Source organism: Eptatretus burgeri, chromosome 7, assembly GCF_056783735.1.
Source record: "Eptatretus burgeri isolate ZD-2024b chromosome 7, Ebu_testis_v1, whole genome shotgun sequence".
Taxonomy (NCBI): Eukaryota; Metazoa; Chordata; class Myxini; order Myxiniformes; family Myxinidae; genus Eptatretus; species Eptatretus burgeri.
Window position 1 is genome coordinate 64,098,286 of NC_140967.1, and position 21,394 is coordinate 64,119,679.

Here is a 21,394-nt window from a genome sequence, read left to right on the forward strand (position 1 = left end):
AAGTGCGTGTGTATATCTAAACTAACCACACAATGATGAGTGGTTTGTGTTCAAGCAATTATACTGGTAAAGTTGGCACGGCGATGCACGATCAACCTGAAAACCAATGCATGGTCTATTTTCCAGCTTTGACAATGAAAAGAGAGGAAAAACCCCTCCGATAAACGAACACCTGAGTTGAAGGAAGGAGATGGATGGGTCGTGGTGTGGTGTAGAAGAGATGCACCGCCTATACGGCTAAAAGATTCCTACCTTGTCGAGAGACCCGCCCTTGTCTTGGTAGCGCTCGGGTAGACTTGCTGTGGAATCCACACTGATGAGAGAACCACGTGAGTCTGCGTGCCTCACTAGGCCAAAAGCTGGTATCGCTGCAAACAAAGACAGACAAGATACTTTCTTGACAAACACTTGACCCACAAACGTGTTCCTAAAATGTTATTCCTTCACCACTAATAAAACCATCAGGCTTGCACTCAGACCATCGTAGCATTTTCGCTGTTCATCTCAGGGCTTGTACTTAAAGTCTGCGTCCTAGCTCAGATCATTTACTGTACTAACTCCAAGACACTCCCCCATCACTTTCCAAGATGTCTGGTAATCGTTTTTTTATCCCCCCCCCCCCCCCCCCGGAGAGAGGGAGCGGGATATTGTAATCGTCCGGTTTGTCTGTTTGTCTGTCTGTCTGTTAGCAACTTTACGGCAAAACGGCTTTAGAAAACACTATCAAATTTAATCTACAGGTGGGCAATGCACCTTGGACGACCCCATTAACTTTTGGGTCCAATTGGATCAAAGGTCAAGGTTAAGGTCACGAAAAGATCAAAATCGTTTTTCGCTCATAACTTCGTCAAAAATGATCTGATTTACTTCAAACTAAGCTTATAGTGAACCTTATTCTATTAGTCACTTATAATCCTACCCCTTCCTATAGTGAAAAATGCATATTTGTGAACATCGGTAGGGTCCGAAGACTTTATGCCTTAAATGGGCGGGATTTGTTGTGCCTGGCACCACTTGTTGTTTTTTTTTTTTCTTCCAAAAATCCTCTTAGAATTACAGATCAGTTTTGGATGGCCTAAAATAATGAAATGTTAAACATAAGATGGTTTAATTTGTTACAATAATCAAGAAAAATAGGCAGGTTATTTAGTCTTTGCTGTTTGAGAGAAAGGGTTATTTATCATATATAGCCATACATGACAGTGGTGTCATACATGGCTTTCAATGTCGATGAGAAAACAAATAAAAGAGAATTTCAACTTGAAAACAATCTCCATTTAAATATCTTTTTAAACAAACAAAACTTCATCATAACGTTTCCAGGTTCCTCGTTTACTATTTAAATTTTAGCAACCTACGAAGAACAAATCTTTGGAGGAGTGCTCACCCAAAAGGAAAATCGAAAACGAGGGTACAAAGACAGGCCCATTCACTCACTGGTGCCAGAGATGGCTGAAAGAATATCCCGAGGAGCTCCAGGATCTTGTACAGCCCCCTTCAGCGGTGTTGTACTCATGTGGACACCTCCACCAGCAGGAACGCACGCAGTGAGATCATCTCTAGATGCCTACGAAGGGATGATAAAAGAGGCAGAACAATGAATGAAAGGGAAAGAGAAAGTGTGAGAAAAGAAACATAATGTGAAAAGCAAGGGCAAGTAACCTGGCTAGCTGGGTTTGTGGGTATCATCGGGTGGTCTCTGACATTGATTCTGTGGACGTTCTCAAGGAGGAGACCCAGCAGTGGGAGGTATAAAGAGGCAATACGGGCTTGCTGGTTCTAATGGAAAAGGAGGAAAGAAAAGTGGAGGTTGATGGAAGAACAAAGAGGAGATATAAATATGACATTTTCAAGAAAACTTAAACAAACAAAGAACCCCATTAACATATGAAACCTTTATTGTTTATCATTGTTTATTCATTTCCCTTCATCTTTCCCAGTGAATTGATCAATAATTTGCCTTAAAGACGATGTAAAATCAAACCGACCGGGAGTTCGAATTTGACCTGGAATCATGTTGATACGCAAATTAGTATAACCGGAACACCCACTCCCTAAGGGAGCAGCAGGAAGGGTCGAGTTGGAATCCTCTCTGGGGGTATATAGAATACAGTACATCTTGGCTCGGGTCTCAAGAACGTCGAGTTTCCTCCCTTTCAGTTTTGTGTTAAACAGCAGTCACAACTGTTTAAAAAGGTAATCGTACATGTTTTTGTGGTTTTCAATTTTTTTTTTTTTTACTTCTGCTAGGGATGCCCCCAAAACTCCACAATAAGCTATTTACACACATTAACATGGAATGTGTCCAAGGAGAAAAAGCTCCATTAGGGAGAGGGAATATTATTAGCCCGTCCCCTGTGCAGCAGAAGACGGTGTTTTGTAATCACTTGTGTGTCTCTGTGTACGTGTTAAAATAATTTTCATTACTATTATTATTATTATTATTATTATTATTATTATTACGACTAGCGGAGTACCCGCCCTCCAGGCGATCTTGGTCCAAGCATGCAACACGTTCTTCTGATGCATACCTTTATTTGGGCGGTCTATAGGCAACTGACAGCTCTGTGTAGGCAAAAATAAATAAATAATAACCTATGGAATTATGTGCACGAAGCAAAAATATACCTACTCCTACTGCTTATAATTCAAAACACCTTACTGCACTGAAAAATGTGGGAACAGGAATATTGTACTGTAAATGGTGGAGACTTGTAATACCCCACCCCCCCTTCCCCCACCTGGAGGCGGCGTTACACGATACACATTTACATCAAGAATAAGCGTCCACAACCCCTCCCTCCCCCCCCCTAAGTCCACCGCCAAAGATAAAAACACCCCAATACATTAACTGGGGTTATGCTGATCCTATGTAGCAAGTCTGGATGGAATCGGCCCACAACTGGAGCAGTAGCGCAACAAACAAACAAACACACAAACACTTGTCCATAAATTATAGAAAGGATAAGGGAAGAATGGGGGAAGTGATTGTAAATGTAACGTTCCATCTTTATTTACTTTCAACATAGTTCTTAACAAACGGGGGCAGGAACAACGCAGGCATGATCGGCTGAATAGCCTTCTCATGTGCCAAAGTTTCCTGTGTATGTTTGTGCAACGTTGCTAAGAACAGAAAGATATGGGGAGGGTACGACAGATAGTTGGGAGTGGGGGGTGCATGGAGTTGGAAGAGGGAGATGGAAAGGTTGGGAAAGGGGGGATTTAGGACTTGGAGTTGGGAGGGGGGTTGAGTACTTAGGGTTTGGGGTAGTTGATGACTTGAATAATAAAGGGTGAGGGGATGACAGAATTGGGTTGGGGGAGGGAGGGCAGAGAGGGGACAAAGTTGGGATTGAGGGGCTTGAGGCTTTTGAAGGGGGATGAGGGGGAGTTGAGGACTTTGGGTTGGGAGGACGTTTGAGGAGTTGAAGAAAGGGGAGGCTAGCACAGAGTTTGAGTGTAGTGGTGGGGGGAGGGGGCAAAGAGAGGACAGAGTTGAGAGGACCTGAAGTCACATTTTACATAATGCAGAATTTTCATGGGCTCCAGATAGTCCCTTTAGGTCTGTTGGGTCCTTTGGGTCCTCATGGTCTTTTTGGTCCTCTGGGTACTTTAGGTTAAGTATTTCAGGTTACAATTGTGGTGACATCAGGATTTTTTTCCTCTGTGCCCATGACCTGACTCTGGGTACTCCCAACACCTATGCAAAATTTGGTGGAGATCAGGCCAGCCCTGTTTTTTCTATGATTTTCAGATATATACATACGTACATACATGCATAAAATTATGTTATTTAATATGATTTGAAAATTAACAGAATAGAACATCCCAGTCACCCAGATAGCTCAGATGGCAGAGCACTTGTACGGTTTTTCCAGAGGACCTGGCTTCGATTCCCGGTCTGGGCATGTAATTTTTCTACATATATTTATGATCATTTAATATAGTAGGATGAGTATAATTCCCCTCGCAGAGTGACACGTGGTTGCCCTTAATTTCTTTATCACTTTCATGTAAATTTACAGAACCTCATGCCGTGTGACGGGAACCTGTACACACAACAATATATATGAGTATCCCTTCATGCACTTGCAATTCAGTCAAGTACACTGAAGTTGAGAAATATGCTAATTGTAACTGATGAAAAAATAATGGCAGAAAGAGCTGCATGTATTTCACTACTCCCAACCATCACTAAATCAGAAATGATTACGATTCAATTCTCCCGCATACAAACCATCTGCAGCTAACCTTTTGTGCATAGCGATCATCAAATGAGTGTTTGGCCATCAGGTTTTTGAGTACAGAAATGGCCACCAGGCGGATGTTGTGGTTTTCCTGCAGTGCGGCTCCCATCTCTCGTAGCAGGAGACCTACCAGGAAGTGATTCCGAGAAAACTCTTCGGAGAGAGTGTACTCCAACTGAAGGTCTGCATGAAGGAAACAAATGCAACATGCTTGTAACATGCAACGTAAAAGACAGTACCCGCTGCCTAATTTTCAACGTATCCACTTTTTAATTACTTAAACTGTCTCCCAAACATAAAATCACTCTTGAACTCCTTTAACTAGTTGAATGGATTTGAAACATTAATTTGGTAATTTTTCATCCAGAACAAATTGTTTATTATATCCCTAAATGGCAAATCATCAGGCAGCTCATGGCACAATCTGCAGTTGAAAATGTAGCACAAGATTTCCAGATGGATGAACAGGAAAAGAACAGATAATCTAGATTAATATTTTCAAGTGTTTGCGTGTTTTTTTAGCGACCACAGGTTGGTCTTGACATCCGTTTTGAGGCTAAGGGCCGCTATAAAGTGTATTTTGGGATGTCGGGTCAGGCCTGGTGTTGGCTTAATGGTTCGAGTGGCGGGCTTGGGATCCTATGGTCCTGAGTTCAAATCCCATTTGGCTATTGAATTAATACCAGGTGGGGTTGACTCAGCCTGTCATCCTTCTGAGGTTGGCAAAATGAGTACCAGCTTGCTGGGATGATTGAGCCATTTTAGTATCCTGCGTTGGAGTGGTGACCTGTCCAGGATTGTGCCCAATAACCCAGGAGACTGCTTTGGCAGCACTGGCGCTCTGTACAGAGCATGGTCCCAATGGATGAATGGATGGTTAGGCAGTGCTGCCACCAGCCTGCAGGCAAACAGTAACCACCGTGAGGCTAATACCTCCATTGCTTTTCAATGTCCAACACGTCCCCTGAAACTATCACCAGGTAAAGCTAAACCAGCCAGGCAGCACCAGGTATTCCCCCTTCCTTCCCTCACATATTCCCTGCTTGTTGTCTATAAGCCACAAACTAGTTTAATGCGAGAATACTCCTGACAAGCATGTTTTAAATTTGTTCTCCGGAACTACATTCTTTATTATCCAGCTTTACAGGGAAAAGCACAAACGGCAGAGCAAATGGGAGAGCCCAGTTTGATTTATTGACCCCCCCCTGCTTATTGTTTCAGACCAAAATGCCTTGTATTACTGAAGTAAATGGAGCAAGTAAAAAGGACAAGCCAGGGAAATTATCATTTTTTTTCTTTACAAGATTGAGACTCATGGAAGAGCTCGGTGACAGAGTATTAACTGACAATGCAGCAACAGTTGGACAAAATAAGCATGGAATGAAGGAACACGAAAACAGAGAGAAGAGGGAAGAAAGGATGGCAACCTACAAGTAAGAGGGTTTAGTTAGGAAGAGTTTCTGTGGGTAACAAAGATTGTAGGTAAGGATGGGGGATGGCATTACGTGGTGGTGCACCACTTGACTGAACGGAAGAGTTGGATAGAATAACTACAGGAAGGTGAAAAACATGTTGAGGGAATGTGAAACCACAAATGCATGCGCATTGCCAAACCTTGAAAGCGTTGGATTCTGCCCTTGCCAAACACCATGGGAAGGTTGAGAGGGATGAAGTGCTCATGGTTGCAAATCTCCCTCAAGCAACCAAACTTCATCTCGAAAAGTGGCTTCCATAGTCAAATGGTTCGGGCAGAGGGAAACAGGTATTTCAAGCACATTTGTGGGAAGAATTGTCTGACAAGAACTTGCCAAACATATTTGAATATTATTGAAGTAATTTGGTGAGATCAAGAAATTCAAACATAGACAATTAAAGTTATCCTACTATTGTGACATAAACATAATCTTTTTTCACCTTTGTGTCTCCAGGGTTAAACTCTGACATGTACTGGTTGATCAGCTGGAAGACGAATCCTCGGTCCATGAGAGTGAAACAGCGCTGATAAGTACGGTAATAAAAAACATGATCAAAAGGTATGTGTGCTTCTGCTTTGCATATGGTAATGTCAGCATCAAGCAAACATACAACACAATTAATTGACCAGATGATGGCATTGAATGTCATCTTTAGACCAACAAGGACTTGCCTTTTCTTCCTGGAAGGCAAATATGACCAAAGGCAATCTTAGTGCATTCAAAACGTCTGCAACATGTGCGTTTCCACTCTCAGTAGAGCCAAAAAACAACATCTGTAAAACCTCAAGAATGATCTTTCAAACTTGTCTCCCACTGTTAAAACCTGGTGGTGCCTTGTTAAGTCTGTCTCTGGAGTATGCTCCCCTTCCATCCATTCCCTCTCTTCAAATGGCACCACTGCTGACTCCGCTCATGAAATGGATGAATGCCACAATTCTCTTTGTTTCCAAATCTTGTGTCCCCAACCCCGCACTCTCGGTACCCATCCTTCCCTGTCATACCCAACTGCTCCTGGACTCTGTGTCGTTTACACCTGAGAAGGTGGAGAAGATTCTTTCAACCCTCGACTCTGACTCTGCTGCTGGACTGGACAGCATCAGCTCATGTGCCCTAAAAACCTGCTCTGTTGCTCTTGCAAATCCCTTCTCTGCCCTTTTCACCTGATCATTTGTGCTCGATCATCTTCCATCTGCTTGGAAATTTGCCAACATCACTGCACGACATCACAAAAAGGTGCAAAACTGATCCATTCAACTTCAGACCATTCCGCTTACTTCCATTCATCAGCAAGGTCATGGAATCCAACATTGCAGTTGACATCAAATCCTTCGTTTTCTCCAACAACATCTCAGATCACCAATTTGGTTTCAGACCAGGTCACTCCACCTCTTACATGCTGCTTCAACTCACCCAACAATGGATGGAGGCCCTCAATGTCAGACATGAGATCAGGGCCATCTCTCTGGACATATATTGTGCTTTTGATACAGTCTGGCATCCTGCCCTGCAATCCAAACTCTCTGCCTATGGAATACAAGGCCAACTCCATACATGGCGTACTGATTTCCTCTACTCTTGCAGCCAATGTGCAGCACTCAACGGAATCTTTTCATCTCCTCTCTCCATCAATGCTGGAGTGCCCCAAGACAGTGTTCTGGGCCCAGTCCGATTCCTGATATTCATAAATGGTCTCCGATGCTCTGGGAAATCCTCTTTATCTATTTGTTTACAATCCTCTGCCAGGAAATCCCTCATCCTTCAGACTGGAAAGCTGCAACCTCTTCCCTTTCTTCAGACCTTGAAAAAAAATCACAATCTGGTCAAATGCTTGGAATCTGTCTTTCAATTTTGATAAATGTCACACTCTCACGATATCTCTCCAAAGGGAACGTCTGGCAAACCCTCCGATCTACTTTATTAACAATCTTGTTGAGGAAGTTCAGTCAGTCAAACTCCTGGATGTCTACATTTCAAAGCTGGCCTCCAAAGCCAGCTGCAAACTGGGCATCCTCCATCGTACAAAGTCCTTACTTGGCACACCTGAAATCCTGTCCACATACAAGGCCTTCATCTGCAGCTTGATGGAGTCCTGCTCTGCCGTCTGAACTGGTTCTCCTGCCTCACATCTTGCTCAGCTTGATGCCGTGGAAACCAAGGCCTTCAAGATCAATGGAATCTCCTGTGGTGAAGCTGAGTCTTTTGGTCGAACACTTCAGTATCGCAGACAGGTCGGTCTTTATGTCTTCTACCACCTCCTTTCTGGTCTTGCATTTCTGATTTTTCCGTGTTTTGTTTCTCCCCAGGTTTCTGCAGGGCTCACACAGTATACCATCAACCCTGTTCTGGTGAAACTACCTAAATCAAGGATCACTGCTTACCTCCACCAAATTGATCCTATTTTTTCCCAGCTATGGAATCAACTTCCACATTTTCTTCAATCTCATGCTTCCCTCTAGGTCTTCAAGCCAGCTGTTCACCACTATCTCAGATCGTCGCCAATCGAAATACGTGATCATTTTCTACCTTTGTTAACCCCCACCCCCCAACCCCACCAAAATCCCTCCTTCTTCCAATTGTCCAGTTTTCCGTCGTTGGAGTTTCCTTCTGTGTACATCATGTCCACTCCATGCATGCATGTTTTGCATCCTCTTTTTGTCCGTTACATCCTGATCCTTTCAGTGTGCTAGCTCTTCCATGAGCCTCGACAATGTACACAAAACAGGAGTTTTTATCGTCCTGTACAATGCAATGAGAAACAAACAAAAAGTGGTTGGGGGTACATATATATATATATATATATATATATATACACACGAACAAATACAACCCGTTACTTCGCTGACGGGAATATTAATGGCTGGGTTAATATTAATGGGAATATTAATGGGGTGAGGGTGGGAGAGAGAGAGGTGGGAGGGGAGGGGGAGAGAGAGAGGAAGGAGAGGGGTGGGAGAGAGAGAGACGAGGAATGGGAGGGAGAGAGGAGTGAGGAGAGGGAGAGGGGAGGGAGAGGGGAAGAGGGGGAAAAGGGGGAGAGAGGAGGGGGAGCGAGGAGGGGTGGGGGAACGAGGCGGGGTTAGGGGGAGCGAAAGACGGAGACGGGTGGGAGAGAGAGAGAGAGAGAGAGAGAGAGAGAGAGAGAGAGAGAGAGAGAGAGAGAGAGAGAGAGAGAGAGAGAGAGAGAGAGAGAGAGAGAGAGAGAGAGAGAGAGAGAGAGAGAGAGAGAGAGAGAGAGAGAGAGAGAGAGAGAGAGAGAGGTGGGGAGAGAGAGAGAGAGAGAGAGAGAGAGAGAGAGAGAGAGAGAGAGAGAGAGAGAGAGAGAGAGAGAGAGAGAGAGAGAGAGAGAGAGAGAGAGAGAGAGAGAGAGAGAGAGGAGGGGGAGAGAGGGAAGTGGAGAGTGAAGAGGGGGAGAGGGGAGGAGGAGAGTGGGGATTCCGGCAGATGTGACGCTGAGTTTTAAGTCCATCCAAGAGGTGGCACATACATTGATGAATCACCCTGCTTGTGAAACACCTGAATGACAGTTTTTCACCAAGTCGGGATTCAAATCCAGGATAGACAGGTCAGAGCGAGCATGCACACCTCTCAGCTATCCTGTCATGATGTGGTGATTCATTACTTTGTAAGCAATGAAAACGTTTTTTCACCATTGTAATCCTCTAATATATTTTGCTTTCCTAACTCCAGAGATGTCTCCACAGAGAACTGAGCCGCAGTATTGCCATGGAAGCTTGTAGAGATTGAACCTTGTGGAGCGCTCGCCAAGCGGCTTAAGCACTCAAGCAAGAACTGAAAGAAAATGGTTGAAGAAACTTAAAAGAAAAATGAAACGTGTAATTTTTTATATGCATCTATTAATGTCGAAAAAGGGGAAATGCCATGTAAAATAAAATTGCACATTTTCAGCAGGTGAGCCACTGCCGGAGGTACCACATGACAAAGCAGGGCCAAACACAGGCAAGTGGTGCTTGAACTGAACTTCAGGCTGAACTTTGTGCAAGTCGATCGATATATTGAGTGACAGTGTGAATACATTTGCAGTGTATGGCCATGGCTTGCAAACAAACAACCATGCAGCTTGCAGAGCACTTGCCAAGTGGCATAATCGCTAAAGCAAACAATCCAACAAAACGGTTGATAAGGAAAGGCTGGCTTGGCAAGTGATTATAGATCGCCATTGGGTCATATTAAACACCTCCCTGAAACACCCGAAATGTCAAATAATATCGAAATTGGACAAATGACAAATAATATCCAAATTTTGGCAGTCGGAACTGCTGTAAGTTCAATTCCGGAGCTTGAAATTTGGCTGAGTTGAAGTGATTCTCGATGTTATGGCATGTGCGGAAATGAAATAAATCCATGAATGCTGGCATCTCCGGGTATGTATAAGCATTATGATGTATGCAGCAATTTGTAGATATAATGAACAGGCGTTCAATTCAATGATATGAGTGAGGAAAGTGGAAAAAAACTATCGTTGAGAAACTGTTGCGGCCTGTTCCAAGTCAAGGAATCGGTGAGCAGGCCAAAAAAAAGACATGGCGAATTAAGACCCCAGGGAGGGACTGCAAGGTGACCAAGGATGAGCCTTGATAAAGGATAATTAAACAATGCCATTAATTATTTCAAAAGGGGTGTTTAAGTTAACCCAAACACACAATTTTCAATAATGCACTGCCTTGGAGTTCCCTTATTGTGCATGCAAAGTATCGAGTCGCTAGGTTTCATGGTTTTGGAGTCATGGAGGAGACACACACACTGACACAATATATATAAATATATATATATATATATATATATATATATATATATATATATATATATATATATATATATATATATATATATATATATATATATATATATATGTATACATATATAGATAGATAGATAGATAGATATTGGCAGCTGGAAGAGTTCCATGCTGTCATAACAACAAGCTGTACCTTCAGAAAAGTGGAGATACTGCGGTTTGCTGACCGTGCCTCATCTGGGTTATCTTTGTATGTGTGCACCACTTGCTGGAGCAAAACGGTCATGAGTGCTTGCAGTGCTTGTTGATATGAGGGTGGGAAACGCTGCGCACGAAACATCTGGGGGGATTGATATAGAGATAAATATATGGATATAGGGTTACACTTGATGGATATGGTGTTGCACATGAGTTGTTTTTGCGATCGTTCTCAATGTACTAGGTATAAATCCTCTCTGTCAAAATTGAAGCAAGTTACCTGTGGTGTTCCCCAAGGTTCTTTACTTGTTCTATTATTGTTTATTTTGTTTGTTAACGACATTCATAAATCTACTTAATTGCTTTCTTTTCATTTCTATGCTAACGACACGAATATTTTGTATTGTGATAAAAAAAAATTTGATTCTTTATTTAATGTTGTAAATGAGAATCTCTTAAAAGTATATAATTGGTTTAAAGCTAATAGGTTGTCTGTTAAATCAAATAGATGTAATTATATTGTCTTGAGTAAAAAATTAAAATTTACTGATTTGATTCCTGAAAATGTCAGTATCAATTCCGATTCAATTTTGAGAGTTCAAGAGACCAAGTTTATTTGGGTATATATTGATTCCAAACTGTCTTGGAAATATCATGGTCAGGAAATCGCAAAGTCACAATAAATATTGGAATAATTATTCCGGGTTTAAACCCCGGATCTATGTATATTATAATCTATGGATTGAATTATTTGCTCCCAAATACAACACTTGGATTGCTTTAATGTTCACTTGTACTTCCATATCTTTCAAATAGTAATTTAGTCAGGGGAAATGCATTTCAATCGCATCAAAATAAATTGGTAATATTGCAGAAAAAATTATTCAGATCATATCTGGAGAACCTCCAAGAACTTGGACAAACAAATTATTTCATCATTTAAGTCTTTTGAAATTGTGTGATGTCACATCACATCAGCAAATTATTTTCATGTACAAATGCATTAATAGACAATTTCCTTCTCAATTTTGTGATCTTTTTTGGGGATATTTAATTCTGAAGTTCATAAGTATCATACTAGATTCACCACTGAAATTCATTTTCCAAAACACAGAACCCTTACTTTTCAACACAATATTCATTTCTCTGGCCCCAAATTCTGGAATGGATTCATCAAATTATGGAATAATTTCTCATTCAAACTTAAGCAATATTTTCTCTCACAGTATTGTTCACAGGTCATTTAAGAAATATATTGAACACAGTATTAGTCTGTTTACTTTTCACACTGGTCAATCCATCCATCATGACCGTACTCTGTACAGTGTTGGTGCTGCCGAAGCAGTCTCCTGGGCTAATGGGCACAATCCTGGACGGGTCACCACTCCGACGCAGGATACTCAAATGGCTCAATAAACCCAGCAAAAAAATAAAATAAAATAAAATGACCGTTTTTACAGCCATTTTTCCCTGCTGTGCAGGGGTTAGGCTTTTTCTTGAGGCAATGTTTTTTTTTTATGGCCGGATGCCCTTCCTGATGCCAACCCTGGTCGCCTCTTACGACACACAGGGATATGGTATACCTATTCTAACCGGGGCATACACCGGGACCAGTACACTGGTACTCACTTCGCCGACCTCAGATGGATGGCAGGCTGAGTCAACCCCCTGGTGTTAATTCAGCAGCCAACGGGGCTTGAACTCATGACCCTGGGATCCCAAGCCACCACCCTAACCACTAAGCCAACACCAGGCTTAATCAACCCAGCAAGATGGTACATATTTTGCCAACCTCAGAAAGATGACAGGCTGAGTCAACCCCACCTGGTATTCATTCAACAGCAAAGTGGGATTTGAACTCAGGGCCCTAGGATCCCAAACCCACTTCCCTAACCATTAAGCCAAGACCAGGCATATACTGGTGCTTTCCATTGATTTATTGATCTACTCATCCACTCTTTCATCCCGTCAAGTTGTTTGCCCATACGTGTTTTGGGTTTTTATGCCTCCGCACCAAGGGTGCTGGAGGCATTATGTTTCCGGGTTGTCCGTCCATCCGTTCGTTTATGCGATAACTCCAGAAGCAAATTGTAGAATTTCATCAAACTTTGTAAAAAGGTAAAGTAAGACAGACAGAGCAATTAAGTGATTAGATTTTAGGCCAGATGTGATAAAGGTCAAGGGTCAAAGGTCAAGGTCAAACTCTGAAATTTTACTGTTTCCACCCTAACTCAAGAAATATTGGACAGAATTTCATCAAACTTGGTACAAAGGTAAAGTTAAACAGGGCAATTAACTGATTAGATTTTGGGCCAGATATGATAAAGGTCAAGGGTCAAATATGTCAATACTCAAGTGTTTGTGCGGGAGAGCGGAGGCATACCCGTTGACTGCGCGCAGTCGAATTACTCTAGTTTCATTCATACAATGGTATATTTATATACGTTATGTAATTTGATGGGATTTCAGTCTGTTCCGAATTTTATCTGAATGTGTAAGGGTGTTACCACTATAAGCTTGCTTTTGGGGATTCAGCCTCCTTCAGCTATTTAAATGTCTTCTTTAGACCTGTTACTTTTTTGAAGGAAATAAATGTTGTTTGATTTGATTTGATGTAGGTAGAGGAATTAAAATGGAGATAAGTATAATTTATACTGCACTTAAAAGATCAAGAGTGCTCTCGCTCTTCCATGATTACATTCTGCTCTCACTGCTATTCTGCTCTCGAATCCAGAATTCCATTCTGCTCTCGCATTGACGAGCCTTGACGGTGTATAGAAAAAAAAGCATTTAATCAACTGAGCCCTTTTTTATTTACAATATTTAGGCTCACCGAGGTGACATAGCATAAAGAAGCAGTGGACTGACAGTGGGCCACAGTTAGATACAACATGAAAGAACATGCTGAAATAACTCTCCATATTTCTCACTGTATTATTGGTGTAGTTGCATTGTGCAAAAGGACAATGGGATGATTTGATAGCTAACACAGAGGGAAAAGAGGGATAAAAAACACACGAGGGCCTAGGGTGACAAGGACATTCTGATCACAGACATCCCATTCTGATTGTTGCTAATTGGAATTACAAATATTTACGCTCGCATTCATTAAGAGATAACTGATGAATAATTAACTCCTCAGTCATTTTCATTTTAATATCTTTATTTGACTACAATATTGTGATGTACAATTTTCCCAGATTGACGTCCAATTGCACATTAGTAAAGTTTTACATAAAATATGCAGTTTGCATCAAAGTAAGCAGGTCTAAGTGACTCTTCCAAGTAGGATCTCCATTTCAAGATTGCTCACCTTAATCCGGCCACTCTCGATGAGATGCTGCGCCATCGACTTGATAAGGATTTGGAAAAAGAACCACGAATACTGCAGATATAGTGCATGGTGAGGGAAGCAGGTAAAATAATGAATGTTGATTGGGAGTTGGGAGGTATAAGAAGAGAAGGAGGGCAAAAATGCTGCCGGGTCATCGCGATGCACCTTCAGTAAAAGCAATGAAGTGTCTGTGTGTAAAAGCTTCAGAGTGATATGGATGGAAAAGCAGAAATTAGACATACAAGAACAATCCAAACAATATGCAGATGAAGTGGTACCTTCAGCAGTTTATTGGAGGTAAGGAAGTCAGCAGAAGTCTTCAGCAGAGACATCATGGCCTTTGCAAGCTCTTCATGAACAGTCCTACATTTTGAACCGCTCCACACTTCCGTTCTGAACACATACTGTGCAGGGAAGGAAAAGCAGGAACGAAAAAAACAAGCTCAAATGAGCTAAGATCCTCATCCTCTTAATGATGACGTCATTAAAACGAATATGACATCATTGTGATGTATCAGGTTTGCGATAAATTATCTGTGCTAATGCCCGGCTTGATTCCCACAAACAAAATTCAAACAGCTTGCCTAGTTTCGGAGATAATGGTATAGGCGATTTCCATTAGCGGCGATATTATGACGTCAACTTTTTTTCTTGGAAGAATTTCCAAAATCGGAGATGGTTACTGCCTGCGCATGGGTTTTCTGCATATACATGGCAAGTTTCACGAAGATCCGATGAAAACTCTGGGTTGTGAAACAAAAGATGTCAAAAAATAGGAATGACGTCATAAAAATTGATAAGACGTCATAGTGATGTATCATATGTGCGGTAATTCATCTCTGCTAATGCCCTGTTCGATTCCCACAAACAGAATTCAAAAAGCTTGCCTAGTTTCGGAGAAAATTTTTTAGGCGATTTCCATTAGCGGAGATATTTTGACGTCATAACTTTTTTTCTAGGAGGAATTTTCAAAATCAGAGATGGTCACTGTCTGCGCAGGGTATTTTTACATATATATGCCAAGTTTAAGGAAGTTTTGATGAAAACTGTAGGCTGTGAAACAAATAAGTCCACAAGAAGAAGATGAAGAACAACAACGTGAGTAAGACTTTGAGATTCTCCATGAGGATCTAAAAAAACCTTCAACGAATGCAACAGATGAAAAGTTCATAATGATATATTTCAGTGTGGTCGTGATTATATAATCAGAGGCAAAGCACAAAAATATAATCTGCCAAGAGGACTGCAAAGACTTGCTTTTATGTATGAGTGTAGACAGTGTTCTTGTCCCTCTTCATTGCATAGAGAGACAAAATGTACGAGAACCCTGTTCGTTCGAGAGACAGGAAAAAAACTGATTACATTCAAATAATTTGATAAATTAGATACTTTACTTCATTGTTTTTGCATTAACAAATATTAAAAAAAACTAAGAAGTGATAAAGAACAGAGAAAAATTCCCCAACCAGAGTATGAAACGAAAGTTGCCTCACCGAGCAGAGTTGACCGCAATGTCCTCGTCTGTGGCATGTGTGAGCACATGAAAAAGCTGATTTAGCAGCGTCGGCACGAAGCAAATTACCACGTGAGGTTCTGTGGCATGAAGACTCTACAAGAGATGAACATGACAGCTCTATGTTCCAATCCTTCCAATTCCAAAACAAACAAAAAAGCAGCCTTCTCCTGGCTCCATTTTAAGGTAACTCATGAATAAAGCTGGAGAACAATGTGATTTAATGGTGCGATGTTGAACAGCAAATAGGAACTCAAGAACAAAATACTGTACCGTGAATCCTGGCTCACCTTGAGAAATTTGACAAGAATTGAGCCACTAGTGAGGTTGCATTCTTTCATCTGTTCACAGCATTTGAAGAAATTGTGCATGTGGGGATCCTGGTCGGACGATAAAGGGAAATTCAGGTATGAAAGTACAAAGGACACTCGTAAAATTTATATCCAGAAAAAGGTCATTCTATCCATCAAGCCTGAGCAAAATGCGAACACTCGATTTCAGCGTGGCACACATTTTGATGAATCAGCAGAGACAATCATACGATGGATGAGTTAGGGCCGCTGCACATGAGCCAACGCAATGCAACAAGATTGTTGCTGACAGTTTTTTTAATAATCGCGTAACGAGCGGCGTTTGACGACAGTCAACTAGTTTTTCAGGTGTTAGGGTTAGCGACAATCATAAAAGTTGAACATGTTCAACTTCAACGAGTTATCCACAACAACCTTGCATCATCGTGTAGTGTGCGGCCTGTGTGTAAAGTGTTCATATGTGTATTGTAGGTGTGTGTGTGTGTGTGTGTGTGTGTGTGTGTGTGTGTGTGTGTGTGTGTGTGTGTGTGTGTGTGTGTGTGTGTGTGTGTGTGTGTGTGTGTGTGTGTGTGTGTGTTTAGAGTCGATGCTTATATAAATTGCAGTACTGTGTTACCTGTCGCCAAAAAGGCAAAGTTACTTCAACTCACTCTGCAGATGAGATGGCACCCCTGAATGCTGTGTTTCTCCTCACTATCCAAACACCACAACCTCATTAAACAGTGCTTGCTGAAAACCTTGTTCCTGCTGTTGTAGAATAATAAAAATGGCATCGTCTGAAAGCTAAAAATCCATTTACTTGGTAGGAAAGCTGATAATCTATTAACTTGTCTGTTTAATCATAAAAATGTCCGTTTTAAAAGCACAATTTTCCAGGATTGAAGATGAAGAAGAAATAGGGATTGTGATCTTAATGCAGTGACACATTCCCAGAGAGAATGGGTATTCATTTGTACATATAAATGGGAGTTCCTTTAACTACTGCAGAAAGTTCCTGAGCTGGCCTTCTCTACACCCAGTGCTTTACCCACAGCCACTTCCTTCTCCTGGTACACTGTCGGCGACGAACCAGCATGAGTGCCAAAACAGCAGTAACTCGAATGCATACCTCCACCAGGCTGAACAGCTCAAGTTTTGTATCCCACTGATAGGCTAGATCTACATCCAGACCATTCGTTCTTGTCACACACTCAACCTGTCCACCAAATTTCGTCCGAATCTGTCCCTAACATTTGAGATATCTTGCTGACAGACAAACAGACAGGGGCGAAAACATAACCTCCATCCACCTTCAGTGGCAGATGTAACCAAAGCTTTCAGCATTCTCATCCTCTCCTTGCATTTCTTCTTCATCACCATTTTGTTTAATGAAAATCATGCAGCCGACAGTTGCATAGTGTGCAGAAGTCTCCGACAAAACAAGATTGTACAAGATTCGTCGCCGACGATTTGGTTTGAGCTCATTTGCAGCTGCCTTAAGAGTCACCAACAAACATCAGATTAAGGTGAATTTAATCTTTTTCAGGTTTTAACTAAAATGAGCAACACAACAGATCTACAGCAAACAAACAAAAGGTAAATTAAAACCAAAATATCATGAACTTATATTAAGCCATTATAGAAAAAGGTTGTAGGGGGGGGGGGGGGGCAGAGGATGGCTGGAGATAATGAAGAAGAAAAAATAATAATACGGCAAACAGCCTTCAGAAAGGACCATTATCCTTTCTTAATCTTTATATAACTTAAAACAAAGTAAAATAATTACAAATGCCGATTATGAGATTCCACGAAGTACAGAAAACTAATGTAGACATGCAAACTTACCTGCGTGTAAATAGTTGAGATGAGGTGAGTGGATACTTTAAAGATTGGTTTACCTCCATCGACCCATTTGATCTCCGGCCCCGTATGCTGAGAGGATGAAAAGTTGGGCAATGAATGTTCTCTTCAAAATTTTTATATTCACCTCAAAGCTTCTTCTTCTACTGCATTTTAGATTTTTTTGAGCAATATAAAAAAAGTTTGAGAATGTTCTGCATTAACAATCAAGTGGTGGTATGAATAGGCAATTGTCGACACATAAGCATTAATGGCAGGAATTATGCTCCATATGGTTACAAACCTGTTTCATCAACCTACTAAAACTACCATCACTATGCATTCTGAAGTACATGAACTGGATTTTTCATTTCAGATTAGTAACAAATGTAACTGATTTGGTTGAGCTATGAGAGATGACTGCACTCAAAACTGGAGGGTTCATAAGAACACGTTACCCCACAAAGTCTTGAGAAAAAAAAAGACATGGGAAGGGTCTTTTAAAGTCCTCCATTGCGTTTTGTACTCAACAAACAGCATGAGGAGCCGTCTTTGTCTGAATGCTGAATCTCACAGTTACCCTACCATCAGGGCATAACACGGTGTGAATGCTGAAAAAAACTTTTTTCAGAAGTTTACAGCTGTTGATGCAGTTTTTTACACCACCTTATTTAACACAAATTAGTTTTTCGTGCCTGCTGTTTGTGTACCTTATGACATCCCTAAAAACAGTAAGTTTTCTGTTTGGAATGATTTTCAAATTTGTTTGCATGCTGGATAGGCAGACACACTGAAACAATTACCTTACTCCTCTCTGCACATGCGTGCTGGGGATGACATTCTGTACAATCTGCCAATTTCAGAGCCCAAGTATTGCTAAACTGCAGGTTCCTGTTCCGATTCATGTTCTGCAGTATTCAAAATCGAATTCAATTGAAATTAAGTAGCTTCTTGATCATAAACTAACGTTTGTGGATAGACCACTTTTCAGTTCGTGCAAATTGAAAACTCCAAACTTTAAGGTCACCAAAGGCTCTGAAACTGAGAGTTTGATGAATTCACACAACATAGACAACTTGAACCAACTCCCTAGTTCTCAAGGAGTTCTCAGAACAATCTTCTGGTGGACACAATGGCAAATTAAATTCTGTCAATATAAAGTTGTGCATCCATTGCCCCTACCTTTCCCTGACTACCATCTTGTGCTGACAGGTATCCAGGCAAAAGAGAGGCTGCAACACCAATTTGCTGCTCTTGGGTGACCACACGACCATCCCTCAACAAGGGCAACCATGCATAACCCACTGGAAAACACCACCAAGATGTGATAATGAGCCAAATGATTTAGAAAAGAATCAACATTTGGAAATCTGTATTAAAAAGATACGAGACGCAATCGTCAAGGATCACAAACAACACAATAGTGGCCCAGTGGGACCCTTGTCATCAGGTAAATTTCAAATTATTTTACGATTAAAATAACGGCAATCCCCCCAATCTCCCCACTCCCTGTTAAACACAAACTCACAAAAGCAAAAGTAGTGTATCTTGGCTCTTTAGATATCTTCAACGTAAATTACAGCAGAAACTTTCATCTTTAGACGCTCCAAGACATTTGTTTTTAAAAAGAAACGCAACGTACCACCCATTTGCCTGTAGGTTATTCAATGCAATGAGGGGATGTTTTTTATTTTTAATCGTACAATGAATTCATTGAATTGTCATGTGGGTTTGCAAAACAATTTTGATATGTATTTCCATGAGGCATTATAAACAATTTATTGTGATTCTTTTTGTCGTTGTATACGTTAAACATGGTTGTTAGTCCACTTAACCTGCTTTCTCCACAAATATCATCCCATAATTTTGTAATAGTCTTGTCTAGTTAAACATTAGGAGAATATATTTTTCCAAACCATCATGGTGACGGTGATGCCTGGTGTTGGCTTAATGGTTAGGGTGGTGGGCTTGGGATCCGGGGGACCTGCGTTCAAATCCCACTTTGCTGTTGAATTCATACCAGGTGGGGTCGACTCAGCCTGTCTTCCTTCTGAGGTCAACAAAATGAGTACCAGCTTGCTGGTATCCTGTGTCGGAGTGGCGACCCATCCAGGATTGTGCCCAATAGCCAAGGAGACTGCTTAGGCAGCAGCGACGCTCTGCATAGAGTATGGTCCCGATGGATGGATGGATGGATGGTGATGGTGCATTTTTCCTTGAGAAGGAGCGTTCCTTTTGCATGGTGTTTATCACCACTCACAAGTTGATGTGTTTTGGCAACAAAGTGAGATTCCCATCACCACCCTCGTGGGCACCGGTCTCATTGTGGACCAAGGTCAGTCGGAGTGGGTGCCCTTGTTGCCTCGGACAGAGGTAATTGCATGGGTTGCATGGACCTAACTTCGCCAAGACACAAGTAAAACTTACGAGGTTCAAATATTAATCAAAACAATGGAATGTTTTGCAGGCCAAGTTTCTGAAACGCACAAATGATGCAATTTGCGAAATATTTCAACATTGCAGTCACGGCACAGGCAGATTCTGATCCATTTATAGCATTCCATAATTTAAGTCCCCGTGATATACAACATTTTAAACAATTAGTATCTGCTCAAAATAAACAAGTAAAACATGGTCCAAACTATTAAATGTTCAGAAACAGTAATTATTAAAGAAAATTATTTGTTCTATCAAATTTTTTTTGAAGATTTCAAATGTTTTTTTCCTAATTTAATTTGAATGAATGAAGAACAACAATTATTTTGTTGAAGCATAGCCACCCAAATTGCGAAGGAACTCCAATGGTGCAGTTTACCAAATTATGTGGTGTGTGGCACTTGCCCTGTGTTTCAACTCCATCACGTTTCTTGGTGCCTCCTTTGCTGCCAACATCACAGCCCACGTGCGAGAAGGAGAAGAGTAGATGGTGCCGATCGTGTAACTGTGTGGGGAGCTCTACCTTTACCTGTACACATTAGGAGATGACAAGGGAAATGAATCTTACCACACTCACAAATTTACTTCAAACACTACATAAAATTTGTCAACAATTGAGATAAGAAGAACATTAAGTCAATGCACTGCATCTACAGTGAAGAACCGTAGAGGATCAGCACAGTGTTCAGGCTGTCATGTATTCATTAGTGCAAAAACTGATGGCACCTTCACTGCTGCAATTACGGGCAGAATCTGATCCATTTATGGCATTCCATCAGGAATATTCCATACTTAACAGTCGGGGATTTTACCTTTATTAGGCAATGATATCAAGTGTACAGTAAATGTGGTAAAATAAAAAAAAATAAAAAAACAGGATGATGAAAACTCAAAACTATGGCTTGCCTTAAGTCCAGAAGTGAATATTACCTTTTTGACGACTAATTCAAATATGTTCTCAAAATATTATTTTGGATTATAGAATCAGATCTCGTGGACTAAATAAGTGTCAAGATCTGGAGTGAAATCTGAAAATTTAAACAAATTAGTGATTTTTATAACTAAGTGTATTTATTTAAGCAAAGCATTAAACTTAACTTTTTCTACTGTTCAGATGATCATATTGAGTGAAGAAAAGATGAAGGAATGTGCAGAAAGTGGAACTTCATTGAGCGCAATAAAAATAATTAACCAACAGGATCGCCGTACTTACAAGCTGCTTTTGCAAGCCATGACGTAAACAGTCTGCAGGGGTCCTTTTTTGGCAATTACTTACGCAGTTTGTTTTTTAACCATTTTGTGCGAT

At 41.1% G+C, this 21,394-nt stretch overlaps 1 protein-coding gene across 6 annotated transcripts in view; it reads right to left on the reverse strand.

The window, feature by feature from the left end:
- DOCK9 (dedicator of cytokinesis 9) overlaps positions 1 to 21,394 on the reverse strand; it is a 216,509-nt gene that overhangs the window by 77,400 nt on the left and 117,715 nt on the right. For all 6 annotated transcript variants that reach the window (XM_085888824.1, XM_085888827.1, XM_085888825.1 and 3 more), the window contains exons 20-34: positions 20,494 to 20,617; positions 18,835 to 18,956; positions 17,659 to 17,745; positions 15,814 to 15,903; positions 15,504 to 15,619; positions 15,268 to 15,337; positions 14,289 to 14,414; positions 13,990 to 14,061; positions 10,672 to 10,818; positions 6,162 to 6,245; positions 5,862 to 5,973; positions 4,252 to 4,430; positions 1,663 to 1,779; positions 1,438 to 1,567; positions 253 to 368 (exon numbers count right to left, since the gene is read on the reverse strand). In XM_085888824.1, the coding sequence (XP_085744950.1) occupies positions 253 to 368; positions 1,438 to 1,567; positions 1,663 to 1,779; positions 4,252 to 4,430; positions 5,862 to 5,973; positions 6,162 to 6,245; positions 10,672 to 10,818; positions 13,990 to 14,061; positions 14,289 to 14,414; positions 15,268 to 15,337; positions 15,504 to 15,619; positions 15,814 to 15,903; positions 17,659 to 17,745; positions 18,835 to 18,956; positions 20,494 to 20,617 (1,692 nt within the window). The remainder of the gene's footprint in view (positions 1 to 252; positions 369 to 1,437; positions 1,568 to 1,662; positions 1,780 to 4,251; positions 4,431 to 5,861; positions 5,974 to 6,161; positions 6,246 to 10,671; positions 10,819 to 13,989; positions 14,062 to 14,288; positions 14,415 to 15,267; positions 15,338 to 15,503; positions 15,620 to 15,813; positions 15,904 to 17,658; positions 17,746 to 18,834; positions 18,957 to 20,493; positions 20,618 to 21,394) is intronic.